At 47.5% G+C, this 26,208-nt stretch overlaps 1 protein-coding gene across 8 annotated transcripts in view; it reads left to right on the top strand.

Moving 5' to 3' along the window:
• Window positions 1-26,208, top strand: part of TVP23A (trans-golgi network vesicle protein 23 homolog A) — a 78,993-nt gene that overhangs the window by 14,406 nt on the left and 38,379 nt on the right. For 4 of the 8 annotated variants that reach the window (XR_010152556.1, XM_016929399.4, XM_063797666.1 and 1 more), the window contains exons 1-2: window positions 2,460-2,627; window positions 2,925-3,004. The exons of 1 other annotated variant lie outside the window; for it this stretch is intronic. Coding sequence is in view for 5 of the 7 variants with exons in the window: in XM_016929399.4 (XP_016784888.2) it covers window positions 2,619-2,627; window positions 2,925-3,004 (89 nt within the window). In the remaining 2 variants the exon portion in view is untranslated. Of the gene's footprint in view, window positions 1-2,317; window positions 2,628-2,924; window positions 3,005-26,208 lie in introns of those variants that run through there. 3 more of the 8 variants (XR_010152557.1, XM_009430282.5, XM_016929401.3) reach the window with 1 other exon arrangement.

Genomic DNA, 26,208 nt, shown 5'->3' with positions numbered 1-26,208 from the left:
AAATGCAGGATCTCAGCCGGATGTGGTGGCTCACGGCTGTAATTCCAGCCTTTTGGGAGGCTGAAGCAGGCAGATCACTTGAGGTCAGGAGTTCGAGACCAGCCTGGCCAACATGGTGAAACCCTGTCTCTACTAAAAACACAAAAATTAGCCAGGCATGGTGGTATGTTCCTGTAGTCCCAGCTACTTAAGGGGCTGAGGCACAAGAATCACTTGAACCCAGGAGGTGGAGGTTGCAGTGAGCTGAGATCTAGCCACTGACTCCATCTCAAGAAAGAAAGAAAGGAAGGAAGGAAGGAGAAAAGAAAATAAAGGAAGGAAAGAAAGGAAGAAAGAAAGAATCTCAGCCCCTGCCCAGACCCCCAGACCCCCAGAACGCTGAGTCAGCATCCAGCTTCTAAGCCAACCCCAGGAGATTCATTTGCAGATTGAGGGGTCAGAAGCACTCATTTAAATCCCTGGTTCTTTACCTTGCAGCCCAACACCTGGGAGCTTTAAAAGCACTGGTATAGGGTCCCATCCCCAGAGAGCCTGATTTAATTGGTCCATAACACAATCTGGGCAGTGTGTCTTTTAGAAGCTATCCAAATTGCAGCAGAGTTTGGCAAATATATATACATATACATATACACACACACACACACACACACACACATATATACACATTGTATATATATAAATCTTGGTTCCTGAAGATGGCATAGTAGAGGCTGGGTGCAGTGGTTCATGCCTGTAATCCCAGCTCTTTGGGATGCCAAGGTGGGTGGATCACCTGCGGACAGGAGTTGGAGACCAGCCTGGCCAACATGGTGAAACCCCCTCTCTACTAAAAATACAAAATACAAAAATTACCCGGGTTGGTGTCAGGCGCCTGTAATACCAGCTACCTGGGAGGCTGAGGCAGAAGAATTGCAGGAACCCGGGAGGCAGGGGTTGCAGTGAGCCGAGATCGCACCATTGCACTCCAGCCTGGGTGACAAGAGGGAAACTCCATCTCAAAAAAAGAAAAAAAAAAAAAAAAAGAGAAATGGCATAGGAGAAAGCACTTTCCCTCCACACACACCTGGCAGGCCCTTGTGGGGTCAGCTTAGGGAATTGGGGTGGGGGCGGAGGGCAGAAAGCCTGGAACCCAGGCCCAGGATCAGAGATGAGACAGCTCCTGCCTCCACCTCTGCCCATGGAGACCAGCAGTGGGGAAAATGTGTCAGGGGCTTGTGGCCCAGGAGCCCTCTTTGGGGTCACCAGGGGCAGGGGACACGTACCTATTGTCCATGGTGGGAGGGCAAAGGGCAGGGTCACTGGCTTTGGCATCTCGATGCTCAGCCCTCTGTCCGTGGGTGGGGGATCAGGACAGGGAGAGGGCACGCAGGAGAGGAGAGTCACTGTGTCCTGGGCCAGGAAAGACCCTCAGGTGACAAGTTTTCTTTCCTGGGAGGTACCCAGGAAGACTTTCACTTCAAGAAACACTACTGTTACTGTCAATAATAGTATTAATACTACTAATAACTTTGTGCTTAATAAGTGCCTGGCACGGCGATGCACGCAGATCTCACTGTGGTTTTGAAGCTGTGGCTGTAGCAGCATCACCCCTTAAAAGGCAGGTGAGGCCGGGTGTGGTGGCTCACTCCTGTAATCCCAACACTTTGGGAGGCTGAGGCAGGAGGATGGCTTGAACCTCGGTGTTCAAGACTAGCCTGGGCAACATAGTGAGACCCTCCTCTCTACAAAAATAAAAATTTAGCTAGGTGTGGTGGTGTAGCCTGTGGTCCCAGCTTTTCGGGAGGCTGAGGCGGGAGGACTGCTTGAGCCCAGGAGTTTGAGGCCACAGTGAGCTATGATGGCACCAGTGCTCTCCAGCCTAGGTGCAGAGACTGTTCCCAACAATCTCTGCACGCAAGAAATTCCCAGGAACCTTGTGAAAAGCAGATTCTCAGGCCCGGCCCAGGGGATGTGGAAGGCCTGGAGTGGGGCCCTAGAATCTGCCTTCCCCACCCCACCCCCCCAAAAAGAACACAGCAGGGCCCATCCTAACTGCATTTTGTCGTGGGGGGGCGGGGGGCGGCGCGGGGAAGGCAGATTCTAGGGCCCCACTCCAGGACTCCCACATCCCCCGGGCCGGGCCTGAGAATCTGCTTTTCACAAGGTTCCTGGGAATTTCTTGCGCGCAGAGACTGTTGGGAAACACTGACCTTCTCCCAACCCTGAATGCGGCTGCCCACCACTGACATTCATTCATTGCCTTATCATTCACTACATCCACGTTTATGCGCCGTCCACACCATTCGCTGACGCAGCCGCCCCCCGCCCCCCGACTCCCATTCCTCCCACTATCTCTGTCCGCAGTTCCCCAGGCCGTTGCCTCCCTGCCGCCGCTTTCTCTCCTGGGCGCGTCCCCGGCGAGCCGAGCCCCCTCCCCAGCCTGCGACTGCGCCTTAGGCCCCGAGCGCCCCGCCCCACCCGAGAACCTGCGCTGAGGCTGCCCCACAGGGCGCAGGCCCCGACCCTCAGCGTCCACCGTCTGCTGCCTACATCCGCCCGCCCGGCGTCCGACCCCTTCAGCGGCGACGGGCGGAGCTGGAGCCCCGGGCTCGGACGCCAGGTGGGCTCCTGGGAGGGTGATGAAGCAGGTAGGGCCTCGGGATGCTGGGGCTGGAGGCGGGGCGGGACGAGGGGAGCCTGCGGGAGCGCTGGAGAAGCCGGGAGGAGGAGGGATGCGCCGGGGCCTGGGGCTGGGCTGCACCCGGTGGTCGGGAGGGTGGAGAGGGCTTTGCACTGCAGCCGCAGCGGAGGGGCCCCGCCAGCTCGGAGGGTCCACTTGGGAACCCAGGGGGTGCAAGTGGAGTCCAAGCCTAGGAGGACAGGGCGGGTGGGGTTGGGGTGTGCGCCGTGCTTGGGCCTGCCACCTGCCCTTGCTCTCCTCCCAGGCCCTGGTGGACGATACCGAGGATGTGTCCCTGGACTTTGGAAACGAGGAGGAGCTGGCCTTTAGGAAAGCCAAGATCAGGTGTGTTGGGATGGAGCTTGGGTCAGGCGTTCCCCAAAGCTGCAAATTCATTCATTTACTCACTCATTCATTCAAAATATATTGAGCACCTACTGTGTGCCAGGTCTGGGGCTGGGGACATATCTGTGGACACATCAGACAAGGTCCCTGCCCTCCTGGAGCCTGCACTGGGAGAGGGAGGAAGAAGGGGTGGAGTTGATGTTGAACAGGCAAGGAGATTAATGAGATAATTGAATATGAGAAGAAAATCAGCCCTGTGATGAAAGAGAAGGTAACTAGAGAAGGCCACTTGCCTTAGTGCAGCCATGGAGGGCCTCTCTGAGGAGGTGGCATTTGAGCTGAGACCAGAATGATGAGAAGCAGCCAGCCATGGGAGACTCCAGAGGGAGAGTGTTCCAAGCTGAAGGAACAGCAAGCGCAAAGGCCCTGGGGCTATGTTGTAAGATCAGAGAAAGCCACTGAGGCCAGAGGGGAGCAAGCTTGGCAGTGGGCTGGACAAGTGGAAGAGAGCTTGGAGTTTTATTCTAATCCCTGCCGAGTCTAGCTAGACAGACTTGTCCTGGGTCAAGTCACTTAACTGCCTGAGACCTCTAGCATCCCAGAAGGTGGCATGACCAAGGCATGAGGGATGACCTGTGAACGTGGTTGCCGATGGCCCAGGCGGCAGCCACTTCTAGAAACACCCACAGCTCAGCCTCACTCACCCACCCAGTTCTGCTTCCAGCTATCAGAGCCAGTAGGCATGAGACGAGCCCTGGCACCCAAATGCCATTCCTTGTAAAGTCTCTGTTTTTAAAATCAAACTCTCTGATTCAAACCTAATAAACCCCAGAAAGTAATAGACTGTATTAGTTTCCTATGGCCGCTAGAACAAATTACCATTATCATCTTGGCTTAAGACAAAAGAAGTTTATTCTCCTGCAGTTCTGGAGGCCAGAAGTCCACAGTCAGTGTTCCTGGGCTGAAACCAAGGTGGCAGCAGTGCCACACTCCCTTCGGAAGAATTAGGGGAAAATCCATTCTTTGCCTTTTCCAGCTTTTGGTGACTGCTGGCATTCTGTGGCTTGTGGCCTGTTCCTCTGTCTTCAAGGCCAGTGTTATAGCATGTTCACATCTCTCTCCGTTCCATGGTCAGGTGATGTGTGTGTGTGTGTGTTTGTGTGTGTGTGAAGTTTCCCTGTGCCTCTTTCTTTTTTTTATTTTATTTATTTTTTATTATTATTGTACTTTAAGTTTTAGGGTACATGTGCACAACGTGCAGGTTCGTTACATATGTATACATGTGCCATGTTGGTGTGCTGCACCCATTAACTCGTCATTTAGCATTAGGTATATCACCTAATGCTATCCCTCCCCACTCCCCCCCGTGCCTCTTTCTTATAAGGACTATTGTGTTGGCATTTAGGGTCCACCCAGATAATCTAGGATAACCTTTGCGTCTCAAGATCCTTAATTATAGGCTGAGTGCAGTGGCTCACACCTGTAAGTAATCTCAGCACTTTGGGAGGCCAAGGCGGGCAGATCACTTGAGGTCAGAAGTTTGTGACCAGCCTGGCCAACATGGTGAAACACTGTTTCTACAAAAAATACAAAAATTAGCTGGGTGTAGTGGCATGCACCTGTAATCTCAGCCACTCAGGAGGCTGGGGAAGGAGAATCACTTGAACCTGGGAGGTAGAGGCTGCAGTGGGCTGAGATCACACCACTACACTCCAGTCTGGGCGACAGAGTGAGACCCTGTCTCAAAAAAAAAATTCTTAATTAAATAATTAAATTACATCTGCAAAGTCCCTTTCATCATATATGGTGGCTGTCACAATTTCTGGGGATTAGAACCTGGATTTCTTTTTTTTTTTTTTTTTTTTTTTTGAGACAGGGTTTTGCTCTGTTGCCAAGGCTATAGTGCAGTAGTACAATTATGGCTCACTGGAACCTCAAACTTTTGGGTTCAAGAGATCCTCCTGCCTCAGCCTCCCAAGTAGCTAGGACTATAGGTTTTGCCACCATGCCAGGCTAATTTTTTAAAAATTTAATTTTGTAGAGATGGGGTCTTGGTATGTTGTCCAGGCTGATCTGGAACTTCCGGCCTCAAGTACTCTTCCCGTGTCAGCCTCTTAAAGCCTTGGGATTACAGGCATGAGCCACTGCACCCATCCAGGACCTGGATATTTTCGGAGGCTATTATTCATCCCACCATAATGGCCAATGATTATCTTTAAGGGAAGACACTGCAAATGAAGATTCCAAAAGAACTGGAATCCTGGGTAAAGAATCTTCTAGAACATCTGAACTCATATGTGTTCAATTTCTATTGAGTATCTACTGTATGCTCAACTCTGGGCTAGTGGCTGGGGAAATGCAGTGTTCAGGACTCCACTCCTGCCTTTACAGATTGCCCAATCTAGGGCAGGTTTGCTTAATCTTAGCACTCCTCACATTTTAGGCCAGATACTTCTTTGCTGTAAGGAATGTCCTGTGCACCGTGGGATGTTTAGCAGCATCCCTGGCCTCTATTCACCAGATGCCAGTAGCAGCCCATCCATAAACTCTCAGGCATTGCCAAATATCCTCTGTGGGGCAAACTTGCCCCCGGTTGAAAACCATTGGTTTGCAGGGTGGGAGTAGGCATACCAGTGGCTGTTACAACTCAGTATTTTTGTTTTGTTTTGTTTTTGTTTTTGTTTTTGAGATGGAGTCTCACTGTCACCCACGCTGGAGCACAGTGGTGCAATCTCGGTTCACTACAACCTCTGCCTCTTGGGTTCAAGCAATTCTCCTGCTTCAGTCTCCCAAGTAGCTGGGACTGCAGGTGCACGCCACCACGCTTGGCTGATTTTTATGTTTTTTGTTTTGTTTTGTTTTAGTAGAGATGGAGTTTCGCCATGTTGGCCAGGCTGGTCTCAAACTCCTGATCTCAGGTGATCTACCTACTTCAGCTTCCCACAGTGCTGAGATTATAGGTGTGAGCCACTGTGCCCGGCCAGAACTCAGTATTTTAAACGCTGGGATAGGCAGAAGCTGGGGCTCTTATCCTGGCCAGAGAAGGAGGTACCAGCTAAGCTGGGACCCACAGGTAGGGTAGGAGTTGGTTAGGCTGGGAAGGGTAGATATACCATGGGGAGGCTTGGAGGTAAGGTCATGAATTTAGGGTGGTTCCATGTGGCTCAAGACCCAGGTGCTGGGAAGTGGCCTGCGTGGAGATCGGGGCCAGACCCTGCAGCACTTAGCAACCAAGCTCCAAGCTCTGGAGGTGCATTGTCCACTGAACCTTCTATGAGGATGGGGCTGTGCCTTTATCTGTGCTGTGCAGCACGGTGGCCCCAGCCACCTGTGGTGATTAAATATCTGAAATGTGACCAGGGCGCCTGAGGGACAAATGTTTTGATATTATTTAATTAATTTGAACGTAAATAGCCACATGTGGCTGTGGCATTGGGCAGGGCAGTTCCAGAGTTCGGTCACCATGGAAGGATTTTGCTCAGGGCAGTGATGTGAGGATTGCGGGATGGAGGCTGGGTTGTTGGGGTGGAAGGAGGATAGGAGATCAGACCAAGGCACTGGCAGGGATGATGGAGGAAAGGGGCCCAGAGGCACAGGGGAGGTAGAATCGGCCCGCCTTGCTGGTGGTCAAGATGTGGGGTGGGGACAGGGATCATCAGGGTGACACTCAGGCTGGTGGTCTGGTGACTCAGGTGAAGAAGCACTTCTGGGGGAAAGATGTTGAACTCAGAGTGGTCCTTGTTAGTCTGTGTTGGAACATTCTAGTAGCCAGTGGATAGCTGGGAGGAGAGGCCAGGAGCTCGAGAAGTCACCAGGGCTGCAATCAGAGATCTGGGAGGCAGCAGCTCATGTATCCAGGTGGGTATGTTTGAGAGCCACCCATCCCAGAATCCTCGGTGTGCCTAATGCAGATTCCTGGGTCTGGCCCTGGACTTATTTAACCAGATTCACAGGGGATGGGCCTAGGAACATGAATTTAAAATAGCACCCCATTGATTCTGACGTGTAGGAATGTAGAGATGGCTCTAAGATCCTGAGAACAAATGAATTTACCCAGATTGCAGTGTAGAAAGGGAATTTTTTTTTTTTTTTTTTTTGAGATGGAGTTTCACTCTTTTTGCCCAGGCTGGAGTGCAGTGGTGCAATCTTGGCTCACTGCAACCTCTGCCTCCCGGGTTCAAGTGATTCTCCTGCCTCAGCCTCCTGAGTAGCTGGGATTACAGGTGCGTGCCACCACGCTGGCTAATTCTGTATTTTTAGTAGAGACAGGGTTTCATCATGTTGGCCAGGCTGGTCTTGAACTCCTGATCTTGCGTGATCCTAGTGCCTTGGCCTCCCAAAGTGCTGGGATTACAGGCGTGAGCCACCATGCCCGGCCTAGAAAGGGGATTCTTAACTGAGGTCTACAGATGGGCTTCAGGGGTTCAGGAAACCTCTGAAAACGATTATCTAAGTTTCATATGTGTGTTGTTTTAGAAAAAGGATCCAAACTTTATTTATTTATTTGTTTATTTGTTTGTTTATGAGACGGAGTCTTGCTATGTTGCCCATGCTGATCTCAAACTCCTGGACTCAAGTGATCTCTCTGCCTCATCCTCCCAAAGTGCTCCCAAAGGATCCAAACATTAATTGGATTATCAAATGGGCCCATGATCCAAAAAAGTTAAGAATCGCTAGTATAGAGTGAAAACAGTTATTTGTAAATCCCTTGTTGAAATGGATTCCAGGCTGACATCGAAAGGAGGTGATGCTGTGGAAGGGGGCCTGTCACAGGAGTCTGGGACATTGGGTTCATCTCTTCCTTTATCACTTTCTGGCTTTGTGATTTTTGGACAGGTCACCTTGCTTTGCTGGGCCTCCATTGGCCAGTCGGTAAAATGGGGATAATTGTATCAGCCTGACTTCACCACGTGGTTACTATACAGTTTATTTACTAAATATTTATTCAACATCTGCCAGGGGCAGGTGCTGGGCTAAGCCCTGGGGATGGAGCTCTGGTCTCTGCTCTTTCTGTCCCTGGTTCCAGGTCAGTGAGGTGCAGTGTTGCGGCGGGGGTCCTGGGAAGTACATCACATCTTGCAGGATCAGTGGAGGGTGGGATTCCACAGCAGAGCTGGGCACAGAGAGGAAATGTTAGCCATGCTGTGTGTGTTTTTCCCTGGTGGGCAAACTTTTTATTTCTTTTACTTTTTTTTTCAACTTTAAAAAACTGTGATTAAAAAAAACCCACAGCGTAAAATTCCATCTTAGTCATTTTAAATTATACAGTTTAGTAGTTTAAGTATAGTCACGTTGTGAAACAGAGTGTTTTCATCTTGCAAAACTGAAACTTTGTACCGTTTAACAACTCTCCTTCCCCCAGCCCCTGGTAAATACCATTCTCCTTTCTGTCTGTATGCATTTGACTACTCTAGGGACCCCATAAAAGGGTCATACAGTATTTGTCCTTTTTTGACTGGCTTACTTCACTTAGCATAACGTCCTCAAGTTTCATCCATGTTATAAAATGTGCCAGAATTCCCTTCCTTTTTTAAGGCTGGATAATAGTTCCATGATATGAATAAACTATGTTTTGTTGACCCATTCATCCACTTGGGTACACTTGTACCTCTTGCTGTTGAGAACGGTACTGCAATGAACGTGGGTATGCAAATCTCTTTTTGAGATTCTGCTTTCAATTCTTTTGGCCATATACCCAAAAGTGGGATTGCTGGATCCTATGGTAGTTCTATTTTTAATTTTTTGAGGAACTACCATGCTGTTTTCCACATCAGTTGCACCATTTTACAATCCCATCAACACTGTACAAGGGTCCCAGTTTCTCCGCATCCTTGCCAACATTGTTATTGACTGTGTTTTTGATAGTAACCACCTCATGGGTGTGATAACCATGTTATTTCATTGTGGTGTAGATTGGCATATCCCTAATGGTTAATGATGCTGAGCATTTTTTCATGTGCTATGTGTCCATTTGTATATCACCTTTGGAGAAATGTCTATTCAAGTCTCTTGCCCGTTTCTTTAATCAGTTATCGGATTTTTGTTGTTGAGGTCTTTATTCTGGATATTAATATTTTCTCTTATTCTATAGGCTGCCTTTTCATTCTGTTGGTTGTGTCTTCTGATGCACAAAAGTTTTTAGGTTTAATGTAATTCCATTTGCCTTTTTGTGCTTTTTTTTTTTTTTTTTTTTTTTGAGATGGAGTCTTGCTCTGTCCCCCAGGCTGGAGTGCAGTGGCGTGATCTTGGCTCACTGCAAGCTCCACCTCCCGGGTTCACGCCATTCTCCTGCCTCAGCCTGCCGGGTAGATGGGACTACAGGTGCCAGCCACCATGCCCGGCTAATTTTTTGTATTTTTAGTAGAGACAGGGTTTCACCATGTTAGCCAGGATGGTCTCGATCTCCTGACCTCGTGATCCGCCCACCTCAGCCTCCTAAAGTGGCCTATTTGTACTTTTTGTTTCCTTTGCTTTTAGTGTCAGTGTATGTGTGTGTGTGTGTGTTTAATTTAATATAATATAATTAATTCATGGCCAGGAACTGTGGCTCATGCCTGTAGTTCCAGTACTTTGGGAGGCTGAGTCAGGTGGATTGCTTGAGGCCAGGAGTTTGAGACCAGCCTGGGCAACATGGCAAAACCCCGTTATCTACAGAAAATACAAAAAAGTAGCCAGACGTGGTGGCACACACCTGTAGTCCCAGGTACTTGGGAGGCTGAGGTAGGAAGATTGCTTGAGCCTGGGAGGTCAAGGCTGCAGTGAGCCATTATCACACCACTGCACTCTAGCCTGGGTGACAGAGCAAGATCCTGTCTCAAAAAACAAAATAAATAAAAAGAAATATAATTCATATTCCACCAATTTATTCTTTAAAAGTGTATGATTCAGTTTTGATTTTGATACATTCACAAGGTTGTACATCCATCACTACTATGTAGTTCCAGAAGTTTTTCACTGCGCCAAATGGGAGCCCTGTACCCATTAGTCAGTCCCTACCCATTTTCCCCTTCCCCAAGCCCCTGGGAACCACTAGTCTACTTTCTGTTCCTATGAATTTGCCTGTTCCGGACATTTCATGTAAATGAAATCTGGGTTAGTCACAGATCTCCAAAGAAACAAAACCAATAGGATATCTGTAAGTATGTAGAAAGAGATTTATTATGAGGAATTCATTCATGCAATTTTGGAGACTGAGAAGTCCCACGATCTGCCATCCACAAGCAGCAGGCCCAGGAACGCCGGTGGCATAAAACCCATCCTAGCCCGAAGGCCTGGGAACCAGGGGAGGCTACAGTGTCTCAGTCTGAATCTGAAAGCCCCAGAACAGAGGGGCCGACATGTAAGGCCTAGTCTGACTCCAAAGGCCCCAAAACCAGGAGGTATGATGTCTGAGAGGAGATGAGGACAGCCATCCCAGCTCAAACAGGGAGAGGAAATTCCCTCTTCCTTTCTTTGTTGTTGTATTCAGGCCCTCAAAGGTTTGGATAATGCCCATCCAGATTGGGAAGGGAGGGCCTTCTTTCTTCTTTTCTTTTTTTTTTTTTTTTTTTTTTTTTTTTTTTTTTTTTTGAGACAGGGTCTTGCTCTGTCACGTAGGCTGGAATACCATGGTGTGATCTCAACTCACTGCAGCCTCCACCTCCCGGGCTCAATTGATCCTCCTGCCTCAGCCTCCTGAGTAGCTGGGACTACAGGCATGCACCACCACGCCTGGCTAATTTTTCTATTTTTTGTAGAGACGGGGTCTCACTATGTTGCCCAGGCTGGTCTTGAGCTCCAGAGCTCAAGTGATCCTCCCACCTTGGCCTCTCAAAGTGCTGGGATTACAGCCATGAGCCACTGCATGAGGGTGGATCTTCTTTTCTCCGTCCACCAATTCAAATGCTAATTTTTTTTTTTCCCAGAAACACCTTCACAGACCCAGATGTGATCTGGGTATCCCTTAGCCCAGTCTAGGTGACACATGTTTTGTACAATATGTGGCTTTTTGTCTGGCTTCTTTCACTCAGCATATTTTCCAGGTTCATCCCGGTTTAGGTGTTTATCATTATTTCATTCCTTTTGATGGTCAAATAATCACCCATTGTGTGGACATACCACATTCTGTTTATCCATTCATACATTGATGGGCATTTGAGTTGTTTCTGCTTTTGTGTTGTTGTGAATAATGTTGCTATGAATGTTTATGGACATGCTTTTTTCGGGGCATACATTTGTGGTTCTTTTGGGCACATACCTAGGAGTGGAATTGCTGGGCCACATGGTAACTCTGTTTTAGGCGTGCTGTGTTGCAGACCAGCTGTGAGTGAGTGTTGTGGGTTTCCAGCTGCCTTGGGATGCAGGAGGAGCCTGGGCTTTAGGTCAGACAGACCTGGATCTTGATTCTACCACTCCCTATCCAAGTGACTGCACCCCCACAGTACAGTTCTGGGCCCAAGCTGGCAGGTGCAACTAGGCTTTGATATAAAACTATGTTTCCTCGGCTCTATAGGAAGACAGAGGTAGGGCATCTTCAGCTCATTGGGAGATCTAGCCCCTGCACCCACATAGCTCCTTTTGCTCTACTACTGCAAGAATTATGTCTGGCTGCCACAGGCGAGAGCCAAAGCGCTATGGGTTACCTTGAATCATAGAAGCTGTAGCCTCCGTTTCCCACCAACCTTTTCTATGACTCTGTTTACCCAGACCCAAGGCCTGCTGGCCAACTCAGTCCCTCCAGTGCAGGGGCAGTGGGTGGCAGATACAACAGTCCTCGTGGAGCCTCTGTGCTACGGGAGGCCAGGGTCATTCCCAGGCAGGCCCCCATCAGCCCAGGCCCGATGTTAACCCTTGACTCACAGTGACCTTGAACTTGAACAGTGACCACGACACCTTCTGGGTCCCCAGTTTTCTCTTCTGTAAAATGGGGATGATGTTGGCTGTATTATAAGGTTGTAAAAAGATGATTAAATTAGGTGCACAATGTGTTTAGGGGACCTGGCAGGGCTCCTGATGCCCCTTGTGGGCTTCAGAAGTGGCACCTGTTATTCTGATCACGAGTGTGACTTCCACATCCTGGGCTGTGCGGAGGCATGTTCTCAGCTCACCCCATCACACTGGAGTTCTCCTGGAGTTGGAAACTGTCTTCCTGTGGAAAGTTATGTTATGCTTTCAAGGCACCGTTTTCACAGAATTCCTCCAAACCCAAAGGTCATGGGCTCCCACGAATTTCCACCCAAAGTAGGAAAGTCTCTTCCTGCCACAGACAGATTTCTTAGATCTAATTTTGGTCTCAGCTGTCAGAGCTGGTTTTGTTTGTGGGGTTTGACCAGTGTTTCTTTTTCTTTTGGGGAGTTGTGGGGGGATAAGATCTTGTTCTGTTGCCCAGGCTGGAGTGCAGTGGTGTCATCATGGCTCACTGCAGCCTCAACCCCCTGAGCTCAAGCAGTCCTCCCTTCTCAGCCTCCTCAGTAGCTGGGAATACAAGCATGCACTACTACACCCTGCTGATTTTATTTTTATTTTTTGTAGAGACCGGGTCTCAAAACTCCTAGCCTCAGTGATCCTCCTGCCTTGGCCTCCCAAAGTGCTGGGATTAAAGGTATGAGCCACTGCACCCAGCCTGCTTATTATTTCTTGGTTGATCCTTGTTCAGCCAAGTGAATGTCATATTGAGAAGATCATTGTCCTGTGGTCTCAGACACTACAGGAAGTCACATGTTAGTGGGCTCAGGTCTTCAGGCAAACATGTGAAGTAAAAATCACTCCTGAAAATCCCTAACTAGCCAATCAAGTAACTTTTGTCTTTCAAGAAGTCTTTAGCAATCACTTTATCTGCCATTGGATACAAAAGCAGTCCTGAACATGAGCCCCGCTTGAAGTTGTTGGCTGCTGTTTGGGGGAACTTATGCTGAGTGAAAAATAACAATAGCAAACACTTCCCCAGCACTTACTATATGCAAGCACTATTCCAGGTTTTTTATTTAGCATAATTCATTTCATCTTCATTACAAACCTAGGCACTATTATTTTCTCAGAGTCAAGATTAAAAAGACTGAGGCTAACAGAGAGAGCTGAGTGACTTGCTCAATGTCACACACCTGTTCACTTCAAGGAAGGGATTTGAGCCTGACACGGTGGCATGCACCTGTAATCCCAGTTACTAGGGAGGCTGAGGTGAGAGGATGGCTTCAGTCCAGGAGTTCGAGTCCAGCCTGGACAACATAGCAAGAACCCACCTCTAAAAAGAAAAAACAGAGGAGATTTGAACCCTTGGAATCGGGCTCTAGACTCCATATCTTACATTACATTGTGCGCAGATACTCACAGGGCGAGACACTCAGCGTGAGCTTTGCTGTGAGAACAGCAGATTCAGGGCTTCCATCTTAGGCTTACCCTGGGGAGTACTTTATATGTTCCTCCTGTAAATGCTGATGCAGAATTGATCCCACTCTTTAAAGCAGCTTCACAGCCTTGGCACTATGGATATTTGAGGCAGATCATTCTATGTGGTGGAGGCTGTCCTACGTATCATAGGATGCTGGGCAGCACCCCAGCCCCCACCCACTACATGCCAGTAGCTTCCAACCCCTCAGCTGTGACAATGAAAAATGTCTCCTGATGTGGCCAAGTGTCCCCTCACAGCCAGATTGCCCCTGGTTGAGATCTCTGATTTAGATTATCCCCTCTCTGTCTGGGGTTTGGATTTGGATAAGTGAAATTTGTATTTGAGGGAACTCAAAGCACCTCTTAATACTTCTGTGTGTGACATTGACCCAAGAGAAGCCGGAGGTGTGGGGGGCAAGGAAGGAGAGGGCACAGGTGACAGTATTGATGACACCTTGGTGGGCACTCATCCTCTGAAATCAACAATAGCACATCTCTAATTGGTACCCACGCACAGACATGCACACACATCATGCTCCCACACACTAAGGAGAAGATTTTTAGTTTTTCTTTGTTGATTTTCCAGGAGTTCTGCTCACCTCAGTGAGTGAGGACCCCTTATCCAGACCCCTGTCCCCTGAGCTTTTGGGGAACAAAGTTATATTGTCACCGGCTCTCTAAAATCTATTTTGAAATTATAGAAATATGACACATAAGCAGGTCCCATCAAGAGCTGATTGTTTAATTTTAAGGAAGGTCCATGATTACCAAGGAAAATAAGCCACAGAATCACGGAACTAGACAAATTTCAGTTCTCTTTGATTAGGGCACGGAATTACATATTTTGAAATTAACTCCTTACATCTAAGGCAGCTTAACTTCCTCTTATTTATATTTCTTGTTCACATGAAATTATTGCATAAGCTGTGTCCACAACAAAATCACTGAAGGGCCAGGTGTGGTGGCTCATGTCTGTAATCCATGCACTTTGGAAGGCTGAGGCGGGTGGGTTGCCTGAGCTCAGGAGTTCGAGACCAGCCTAGGCAACATGGTGAAACCCTGTCTCTACTAAAATACAAAAAATCAGCTGGACGTGATGGCAGGCGCCTGTAATCCCCGCTATTCAGGCGGTTGAGGCACGAGAATTGCTTGTACCCGGGAGGTAAAGGTTGCAGTGAGCTGAGATTGTGCCACTGCACTCCAGCCTGGGTGACAAAATGAAACTCTGTCAAAATAAAATAAAATAAAAAACAATAAAATCTGAAGTGTGATTTCTGCTGACCTGTGACCCACATAATCTGGGAAGGCATTTGGGAGAGGACATTGGCCAGGTTCTTTGATGTTTTATCTTGGACGGCAGCTTGACTGCATGGACCTAGAGTATTTAGTTCTTTTCTTTTTTTCTTTTTGAGACAGAGTCTTGCTCTGTCACCCAGGCTGGAGTACATTGGTACAACCTTGGCTCACTGCAACCTCCACCTCACAGATTCAAGTGATTCTTCTGCTTCAGTCTTCTGAGTAGCTGGGATTACAGGCATGTATCACCATGCCTGGCTACATTTTGTATTTTTAGTAGAGACGAGGAGTCACTGTGTTGGCCAGGCTGGTCTCGAACTCCTGACCTCCAGCAATCCATCCGCCTCAGCCTCCCAAAGTGCTAGGGATTAAGGGCGTGAGCCACCGCATCCGGCCGAATATTTAATCATTCATTTATTTCAAGGTTGGCACTTTTGCCATTTGGGGCCAGGTCATTATCTGCCCTGTGTATCATAGGAGTTTTGCAGATGCTGGTAGCAGCCCCCACTGTGACAACCAAAATGTCTCCAGACATTGCTGGGGGACACTCCAGATCGCCCACCTCTTTGAGAACCACTGGCTTATTCTTTTGCTCATTCATTTATTCATTAAACCAACAAACATTTTCAAGGACCTTTGTGTGCCAAGCACAGTTCTAGGGGCCACAGAGAAAACCAGATAGGCTTGGTCCCTGCCTTCCTGGAGCTGACATTTTACTTAGGGAGAAGACAATAAACATATAAGCAATGATTAAAACAAAGTAACTTGAGAGAGTAAAGCGGAATGTGATAAAAAAAAGCGTCCAGGGGCCTTTCTTCAGCCCTGAGGAGTCCTCTTCACGTGGAGCCCAGCCTCGGGGGTTCCATGGCCCCCTGCTAACCCTTCACTCGTGACAGGAGCAAGCCGGCTTCCGAGATGACTCAGAGACAGCCACAAATCATGTTCATGGATTCCCTGCATTAAAGTACAGATGTATCTCTCCCCTGGACTTTAAGATACTTTAGAATAAAAGTTGCAAAGTGACAGTCAGCCAACTGACTCCAAGCCTCCGGTATGCTCTTGTCGGCCAGGGAGATATTTTACATTAATTTGAATTTAAAATTTAAAATTAGAAAAGATCACATTAGGCTGGGTGCAGTGACTCACACCTGTAATCCCAGCACTTTGGGAGGCTGAGGTGGGCAGATCACTTGAGGTTAGGAGTTCAAGACCAGCCTAGCCAACATGGTGAAACCCTGTCTCTACTAAAAATACAAAAATTAATCAGGCGTGGTGGCATGCACCTGTAATCCCCACTACTTGGGAGGCTGAGGCACAAGAATCGCTTGAACCCAGCAGGTTGCAGTGAGCCAAGATCACACCACTGCACTCCAGTCTGGGCGACAGAGCGAGACTCTGTCTGAAAAAAAGAAAGAAAAAGAAAAGATTACATTAAAAATCTGGATTGCTCAGAATAGATGAACACACCGAGACAGAGGCAGATTGGTGGCTGTCGGGATCTGGGAGGAGTGGGGAGAATGGGGAGAAACTGCCCAAGAGGTACAGGGTTTTGCTTTGGAGTGATGGAAATGTTTGGGACAACAGTATGAATTGTTCCCTTCATGCCACTGGAGTGTATACTTTAAAATGGTTAATTTTGTGGGATGTGAATTTCACTTCACTAAATTGGTTTTTAAAAATATGATTGCTGGCTTTTTTGTTTGTTTGTTTTAAAGACAATGTCTAGCTCTGTGGCCCAGGCTGGAGTGCAGTGGCATGATCACAGCCCTCAGCAGCCTCGAGCTCCTGGGCTCAAGCGATCCTCCCCCCTCAGCCTCCTGAGTAGCTGGGACTGCAGGCATGTACCACCACACCGGCTAATGTTTTTGTTCTTTGTAGAGATAGGGTCTCTCTAGTTGCCTAGGCTGGTCTCAGACTCCTGGCCTCAGGCAATCCTCTTGCCTTGGCCTCCCAAGGTGCTGGGATTGCAGGCATGAGCTACTGTGCCCGGCCTGCTGGCTTCTTTTGGAAATCTGTTAGAGCCAGAAGAATGGTCTGGAGTTGCCAGGAGTTGCCTGTGGGTGAGCTTCGGCCCTCACCCACTCAGTTGACTGATTTCCCAGCTTTGCCTGGCCCTATGAGCACCTGAGGTTGCAGCCCCCAACCCCAGCCCTGAAAACAGTGGTGAGAAAATATTATCCCAAGGAAAGCATTTTCCAGGGGCCCAAGAGGCCTTGAGTTGGAATTCCTCCCTGATGCCGTGGTTTTCTCCCTAAACCTCTTGAAGCCACCTACAGGGGCCTGAGGGGCCTGTGTGGATAGGCCAGCCCCATGGTCAGGCTGTGCATATGGACATCTGAGGCCATCCAAGGCCACTCACCCAGAGCCCCATGTTCCTGTTCAGCCCCTGGCCTTTGTATATGCTGCTCTCTTGTTTCCTAAATTTGTCCTTAGATCTTTAAAACAAAATTTAAAATAAATTTTTTAATTGAGATAGATTTCATATATCATGAATTCAAAATTCACCCCTTTAAAGTATTTAATTCATTGGTTTTTAGTATATTTACAAGGTTGTGCACCCATCACCACTGTCTAATTTCCAAACATTTTCATTACCCCAAAAAACCCCATGTCCTGTAGATCCTAATCTACATCACTGCTAAGCAGTGTTCTGTAACGAGGCATCTCTCCTTAGCTCCCACAACCCCAATGTCTACCCAGCCCTGATGGTCAGCTGTTGTGTCCACCTCTTGGGTCCTTGTGTTGGTTAAAATGTCAATAAAGAACCAAGAGCCTCATGGATACCCTGCTGGGACAAGCTCCCACAACTAAAGGGTCAGAACCCCGAACACCAGGACCAGCTGATGGGACCCTGCACCGTTGGCCATTCTCATTAGACAGTGGTCATCCCATATCAGTTGTTGAATATTTTGATTGTGACTCTGTTTACCCATTAATGACACTGTGCACACTGGGTCGAAACCACTCCTGAGCTCCTTTCCCTCCCTGCTAGAGATGAGTAACATCTGGGAGGGCAGAACTTTGTCCAGCCTGTTCACTGCCCTCTGACCTGGCCCTCCACCTGGTAGATGGGAGGTTCTCCACACATGTGTTGTTGTTGCTCTAAGCTCAATTTATGTGTTTTTGTTGTTGTTGTTTTGAGACGGAGTCTTGCTCTGTCGCCCAGACTCTGACACACACACACACACACACACACACACAGTGGCGCGATCTCGGCTCACTGCAACCTCCGCCTCCTGGGTTCAAGTGATTCTCCTGCCTCAGCCTCCTCAGTAGCTGGCATTACAGGCACCCGCCACCATGCCCAGCTAATTTTTGTATTTTTAGTAGAGACGGGATTTTGCTACATTGGCCAGGCTGGTCTTGAACTCCTGACCTCAGGTGATCCATCCACCTCAGCCTCCCAAAGTGCGGGATTACAGGCATGAGCCACTGCGTCCAGCCTCTCAGCTCAATTTATTAAACTCAATGTTTCTTAAGCAGTGTTGAAAATCAATTAAAAACGTTTATGTGTTGACCATAAACTTAATTCTGTATCCTTGCGCAATTTAAATGACATCTCAAATTTAGCATTCGTGATTATGTGGAGCACCAAATAAACATGGAACCTAAAATACACACAGCAATGACAAAACTTACTGTTTACAGAGTGGTGGGGATTTTTTAGTGGTTAATGAAACCGCAAATAAAATAAATATGTAAAATACAGCAGCAAGATATGTTGAATTGGAAAATGATATTTTGAGTTAGTGTCCTTAAAATAACTTAAAAAAACTTTTTACTTTGAAATAATATCAGACTTACGGGAAGGTAGCAAGAATAGTACAAAGAACTGATGGGTACATTTTACGAAGATTCACTAATTGGACGAGTGCACTGGCTCACACCTGTAACCCCAGCAATTTGGGAGGCCAAGGCGAGAGGATCGCTTGAGCTCAGGAGTTGGAGACCAGCCTGGCCAACATGGCAAAACCCCGTCTCTACTAAAAATACAAAAATTAGCCTGGCATGATGGCACATGCTTGTAATCCCAGCTACCCTGGAGGCTGAGGCAGGAGGATCACTTGAACCCAGGAGGCAGAGGTTGCAGTGAGCCGAGATCACACCACTGCATTCCAGCCTGGGTGACAGAATGAGACTCTGACACACACACACACACACACACACACACACACACACACACGTATCATATAAACTCATGGATGCAGACATACTCTTATTGTTACTCAAATTGTCCCATTGTTGACCAGTAGGAGCCTCTTCCAGTTGGCTTCTGAGTCTTCCTAGTTGTGTGTGTGTGTATGTGTGTGTGTGTGTATGTGTATTTGTTCTCTAAACTGTTAGAGAGTAAGTAACACATCATGCCCACTTGCCCCTAAATACTTCAATGTGCACTTTTTAAATTTATTTTTTATTTTTTGTAGAAACAAGATCTCGCTATATTGCGCCAGGGCTCCTAGGCTCAAGCGATCCTCCTGCCTTGGCCTTTCGGAGTGCTGGGATTACAGGCCTAAGCCACTGTGTCCAGCCATCAATGTGTACTGTAAGAAAAGGACATTCTCTTATGTAAGCAGAGTGCGATTATGGAAACTAAGAGACTATCTAATCTGTAGTTCATATTCCATTGTCCTTTAGAGTAATTTTTTCTCTCAGTTCGAGATTCAATCCAGAGGCTGGGCGGTGGCTCATGCCTGTAATCTTTTGGGAGGCTGAGATGGGAGGATCGCCTGAGCTCAGGAGTTTGAGACCGGTCTGGGAAACATAGTGAAACCCCATCTCTACTAAAATACAAAAATTATCCAGGCATGGTAGCATGTGCCTCTAATCCCAGCTACTCAGGAGGCTGAGGGATGAGAATCGCTTGAACCCAGGAGGTGAAGGTTGCAGTGAGCTGACATCGCGCCAATGCACTCCAGCCTGGGTGACAGAGCGAGACTCAGAAAAAAAAAAAAAGAAGACTCAATCCAGGATCTCCATTGCATTTAGTTATTCTGGAACTATTCCGAGTCTTTCTTTATTTCTCATGACATGGACATTTTTGGAGAATAAAAGGGCAGCAATTTTGAGAAATACACTTTAATTTGGGTCTGTCTAATGCTTCTCCTGATTATATCCAGGTTATGCTTCTTGGCAGAGATACTGCAGAAATGATGTTAGGATAAAAGGACATTTTCTTTTTTTGAGCTGTGCCACTACTAAAGATGGCCCAGAAATCGCATTTTTTTTTTCTTTCGTCATCCGCTACCTCTTACCTACAATCCCAGGCCCCAGATCTTGGTCTTTCATTATCTTTGCCACTCAAAGAACCCAGGACTCCTTAGAAAGGAGCTGATTCTAGGTCTTGAGGCAGAAACCAGTCAGACTGGATCTGGGACATCCTTTTGTTGACAAAAAGCAGGAATACTGTTTTTTTAACAAAGTATATTTTTTGAGACAGGGTCTTGCTCTGTTGCCCAGGCTGCAGTACAGTGGCGCAATCTTGGCTCACTGCATCCTCCGCCTTCCAGGCTCAAGTGATCCTCCCACCTCAGCCTCCCAAATAGCTGAGACCACAGGTGTGCACCACCATGGCTGGCTAAGTTTTTAAAAAATTATTTTTAGTAGAGATGGGGTTTTGCCATGTTGCCCAGGCTGGTCTTGAACCCCTGAGCTCAAGCGATCCACCCACCTCAGCCTCCCAAAGTGCTGGGATTACAGGTGTGAGCCACCTGTGATTTTTGCCTGGCCAAAAATGCTTTTTAAAAAGTTATAGGCTGTTCAAAAAGAATAAATAAACTAAAGAGCCTCCCACAGGCCAGGTTGCAGTAGTGATTCAGTATTTGCTGAAGGAGTTAATATGACCACTCAATTCTCCCATTAAATAACCACTGAGTTAGGGTTTACCACTGATGGCCGTAGTTTCTAGAATGCCATACATTTTAGGGTACATTGGTTTGGTTATAGCTTTTAAGAAGTAGAGGTGGGACATAAACACCATATTAAATATTTGCAACCATTAGTAGACACATCCTGGTTCCAGAAATATTAAAATGGTCAAAAATAAAAAGGCAAGGGAAGACAAGATTCTTTCTCCATTTTGCAGATGAGGAAACTGAAGTTCCCAAGAGCCAGGTAGCAGACACAAGTGAGTATTTGCTGCCTTCAGATCTTGTCCAGTTTCTAGCAGAATCTAGAAGCTCTTCAGAAGAAAAAGCACAAGGCCAGGCACAGTGGCTGACACCTATAATCCCAACACTTTGGGAGGCCAAGGCAGGCTTGGCCCAGGAGTTTGAGACTACCCTGGACAATATAGCAAGACCCTGTTTCTAAAAAAAAAAAAATTGTTTTCAATTAAAGAAAAGAAAATGAAAAGCATATAACTGGGGGAATACTACTTTTTACTGCCAGTGCGAAAAAAAAAAAAAAAAAGAACCCCACTCAGGGTGAAAACAAAAACAAGAATAAAGGCTCCATAACTTCTGCAATCTCTGTGAGCCACTCCCTCTTTTCATGCCTTCTGGCTGGCTGGTTTCTGCTCCAGACTTCTGGAAAGTCAGTCTCGGGCCTCTCTGCTCTTTTCTGTCCATCAGTTAATAACTCCGAGTCCCCTGTTTTGAAAAGGTGAATGTGAGTACAGCTGTCCTCATGGTCTCATCCACTCACCCCCAACTCTCCTCAAGTAAGCCTGGGACCCCTCATTTCACCATCTGCTTCTAAGAGGAACCTCACTCTCCTTGTCTTTCCTGCCCCTTGAAACCACCTAACACAACAACATGCCTTATGCAGAGTTAAAATTCTTCAACAGGCTGGGCACGTAGGCTCACGCCTATAATTCCAGCGCTTTGGGAGGCAGAGATGGGAGGATCACCTGAGGTCAGGAGTTTGAGACCAGCCTGACCAACATGGCCAAACCCTGTCTCTACTAAAAATACAAAAATTAGTCAGGCGTGGTAGTAGGCACCTGTAATCCCAGCTACTCGGGAGGCTGAGGCAGTAGAATCATTTGAACCTGGGAGTCGGAGGTTGCAGTGAGCCAAGATCCCACCACTATACTCCAGCCTGGGCAACAGAGTGAGGCTCTGTCTCAAACAAACAGAAACAAAAAGAACTTCTTCAACATTAGAGCCTGTAGCAGGGAGCTTTTGATGCATGACAGATTTCCCCCAACTTAGCAGCTACAGATAACAAACATTTATTATCTTATACCTGAAGTTCAGGAATTGGAGCAGCTCGGCTGGGTGGTTCTGGCTCAGGGTCTCCAGAGGTTGTAGTCAGAGGTTGCTCAGAGCTGCAGTCATCTGAAGGCTTGACTGGGGCAGGAGGAGCTGTGTCCAAGATGGCGTCCTCCCATGGCTGTTGGCTGGAGGCCTCATTTCCTTGCCATGTGGGCCTCTCAACATAGGGCTGCTCCCAACATGGCAGCTGGCTTGCCCTAGGGAGAATGAAGGAGAGAGTGATCAAGACAGAAACAGAGTCACCTGGGCTTGGTGGCTCACACCTGTAATCCCAGAACGTTGGAAGGCCAAGGCAGGCAGATCATGAGGTCAGGAGATCGAGACCATCCTGGCCAACATGGTGAAACCCCATCTCTTCTAAAAATACAAAAATTAGCTGGGTGTGGTGGTGTGTGCCTGTAATCTCAGCTACTTGAGAGGCTGAGGCAGGAGAATCACTTGAACCTGGGAGGTGGAGGTTGCAGTGAGCCAAGATCGCACCATTGCACTGCAGCCTGGCGACAGAGTGAGACGCCATCTCAAAAACAAAAACAAAAACAAAAACAAAACATAAGCTGCCATGTCATTGATAACCTAATCTCAAAAGTGACATACAATCACTTCTGATATATTTTATTGGCCACTCTGATGACCAGGACCCCTGCTTCATTGTGAGACGTGACTACACAAGGGTATGACCACCAGGCAGTCAGGATCACCGGTGGCCATCTCAGAGGCTGGCTACCACAGGTCCCATCCCAAAGAAGGAACAAACGCATGGGTATCTACCGTGTCCACTGTGCTCCAGGCCTTGATGTTAGGTAGATGTGATTATCTCCATTTTGCAGGTGAGGAAATAGGCCCAGAAAGGTTGACTTACTTGCTCAAGGTCACACAAGTAAATGGCAGAACTGTAATTTGAAAGGAAGTAGTCTGCTTCCCTGATTACTTAAAAAAAGAAAAAAAAGGCCGGGCGCGGTGGCTAACACCTGTAAACCCAGTACTATGGGAGGCCAAGGCGGGCAGATAACAAGGTCAGGAGATCGAGACCATCCTGGCTAACACGGTGAAACCCGTCTCTACTAAAAAAAAAAAATACAAAAAATTAGCTGGGCATGGTGGCAGGTGCCTGTAGTCCCAACTACTCGGGAGGCTGAGGCAGGGGAATTACTTGAACCCGGGAGGCGGAGCTTGCAGTAAGCTGAGATGGCGCCACTGCACTCCAGCCTGGGTGACAGAGCAAGACTCCGTCTCAAAAAAAAAAAAAAAAAGAAAAAGAAAAAAAAAAGATTTACTATAGAGAATTCCAAACATACAAAATAGAATAATACAGTGAATCCCATGTCCCTATCACCCTCATTCAATGATGCCCAATTCATGACCAATCATTTCGCATTTCTATCCCAGCTTTTCACCTTCCCCCGATCATTTTGAAGCAAACCACAGAGATCACATCAATTCAAATATACATATTTTGATATCCCTAAGAGACAAAAATGATTTTTTTTTTTTACAGACAATGTCTCACTTTCTCATCAAGGTTGGAGTTCAGCGGCATGATCTTAGCTCACTGCAACCTCCACCACCCAGGTTCAATCCTCAGTCTCCCAAGTAGTTGAGATTATAGGTGCGCACTACCACGCCTGGCTAATTTTCGACAAGAATCATTTTTTTTTTTTTTTTGAGATGAAGTTTCTCTCTTGTTACCTAGGCTGGAGTGCAATGGCGTGATCTCAGCTCACCACAACCTCTGCCTCCCAGGTTCAAGCGATTCTCCTGTCTCAGCCTCCCGAGTAGCTGGGATTATAGGCATGTGCCACCATGACCGGCTATTCTTTTATTTATTTTTTCATTTTTATTAGAGATGAGGTTTCTCCATGTTGGTAAGGCTGGTCTCGAACTACCGACCTCAGGTGATCCGCCTGTCTCGGCCTCCCAAAGTGGCTCCCAAAGGCCATGAACCACTGCGCCTGGCCAAGAATCATTTTTAAAAATAAAACTACAATAGAATTTTCTGAACTTTCAATCTTTTTTTTTTCTACAGGGTCTTGTTCTGTCACCCAGTCTGGAGTACAGTGGTGTGATCAGGGCTCATTACAGCCTCGACCTCCCCTGCTCAAGTGAGCCTCCCACTTCAGCCTCCTGAGTAGCTGAGACCACAGGTGCATGCCACCACGCCTGGCTAATTGTTTGATTTTTTGTAGAGATGAGCTCTCACTATGTTGCCCAGGCTGTTCTCGAATTCTTGGGCTCAAGTCACCTTCCTGCCTCAGCCTCCCAAGGTTCATGAGCCACCGTGCCCAGACTCCAGTTTTCTAAACTTTAAAGTAATTCACAGTACTCAAATGGAATGAAATATTTAGCCAGTGTCCCTATCCTTGATTGTCTCATAACTTTATTTTTACACCTTATTCATTTGAGTCGTAACTGAAATAACATCCACACATCGCAATATTACAGTTGGTTGCTATATAAAATCCCTTTTATGGGCTGGGCGTGGTGGCTCACGCCTGTAATCCCAGCACTTTGGGAGTCTGAGGCGGGCTGATCACAAGGTCAGGAGATCAAGACCATCCTGGCCAACACGGTGAAACCCTGTCTCTACTAAAAATACAAAAAAAAATATTAGCTGGGCATGGTCGTGGGTGCCTGTAGTCCCAGCTACTTGGGAGGCTGAGGCAGGAGAATGGTGTGAACCCAGGAGGCGGAGCTTGCCTTGAGCTGAGACCGTGCCACTGCACTCCAGCCTGGGCAACAGTGCCAGACTCCATCTCAAAAAATAAAATAAAATAAAATAAAATAAAATCCCTTTTACTACATAGGCTTCTCACCCTCTCCTCTCTCTCGCTCTCTCTTTCTTATCTTTTAAATTGTTCTTTTTTTGAGACAGGGTCTTGCTCTGTTGCCCAGGCTGGAGTGCACGTGGCATGATCACATCTCACTGCAGCCTTGAACTCCTGGGCTCTAGTGAGGCTCTCACCTCAGCCTCCCAAGTGGCACACACCACCACGCCTGGCTACTTTTTATATTATTATTTTTTTTTTTTGTAGAGATGAGGTTTCACCATGTTGCCCAGGTTGGTCTCAAACTCCTGGGCTCAAGCGATCCTCTTGCCTCAGCCTCCCTAAGTGCTGAGATTACAGGCATGAGCCACCGTGCCCAGCCCATCTTTTAAATTTTTTAATTTTTTTTGCTTTGCAGGTGAATTGTTGTTCTGTGAGGCTTGCTGGTTGCATCCTGTTGCATCCTTTAATATTTTCCTCGGTTCTCTGTATTTCTTGTAAATGAGTAGTGAGAGCTACAGTCCTGATGTGATCCAGATCCGAGTGTTTTCGGCATGTGGTCTTCAAAGGAGGGGGTATGTTCTTCCATCAGGAGGCTCCCAGCGCCTGGCGGTCTCTCAGGAACCGTTGGTGCTCAGTCCTCCATCCTTGAATTCTTCAGGGATTGTGACAGGGCGGTGGCATTCTGACTCTATCATTTCATTTGTGAGCTGAAGTGATCCAGAAGGAGAAACTCCCCTCATCGAATGTGTGGTCCTTGCATGGTACACTTTGTAGAGAAAAGGCATAATGCATGCTTGAAACTTGTCCTTCGCTGCTCAGTTTTCAAAGTAATGAGTTCGGTCCCCTGCGTCTTCCATGAGGTGAGCAATGAGGGTTTTTCTTAAGTGTCAGATAGGCCGGGCACGGTGGCTCACACCTGTAATCCCAGCACTTGAGGAGGCCAAGGCAGGCAGATCACCTGAGGTCAGGAGTTCGAGACCAGCCTGGCCAACATGGTGAAACCCCATTTCTTCCAAAAATGCAAAAATTAGCCAGGCGTGGTAGTGCACGCCTGTAATCCCAGCTACTCGGGAGGCTGAGGCAGGAGAATCACTTGAACCCGGGAGGTGGAGGTTGCAGTTAGCCAAGATCATGCCACTGCACTCCAGTCTGGGCAACAGAGCGAGACTCTGTCTTTAAAAAAAAAAAAAAAGTATCATATAAACTCATGGATGCAGACATATTGTTACTGCTACTCAAATTGTCCCACTGTTGGCCAGTGGGAGCCTCTTCCAGTTAGTTTTCACCATGTTGCCCAGGTTGGTCTCAAACTCCTGGGCTCAAGCGACTTCCTTAACCTGACTCTCATGGCATCTGGCATCTTCCTTGCTCTCTGGGGTGTTCCAATGTCCCTGCCCCATTGTGTGCATTTCTCCATCTGTACCTGGAATCTGCCATTTCTCCAGGGAGCCCAGGCTCCTCTGAGTGGAGATTGGAGTTCAGAGGCCATTGCCTCGGGTCGCCTGTCTTACTAGCTCTCCGTGGTTAAGCCTGCTAATCTGAGGGTTCCAGGGGCAGCCTGGAA

Source organism: Pan troglodytes, chromosome 18 (genome assembly GCF_028858775.2).
Source record: "Pan troglodytes isolate AG18354 chromosome 18, NHGRI_mPanTro3-v2.0_pri, whole genome shotgun sequence".
In the NCBI taxonomy this organism is placed as follows: domain Eukaryota; kingdom Metazoa; phylum Chordata; class Mammalia; order Primates; family Hominidae; genus Pan; species Pan troglodytes.
This window is presented reverse-complemented; position numbering and strand designations above follow the sequence as displayed.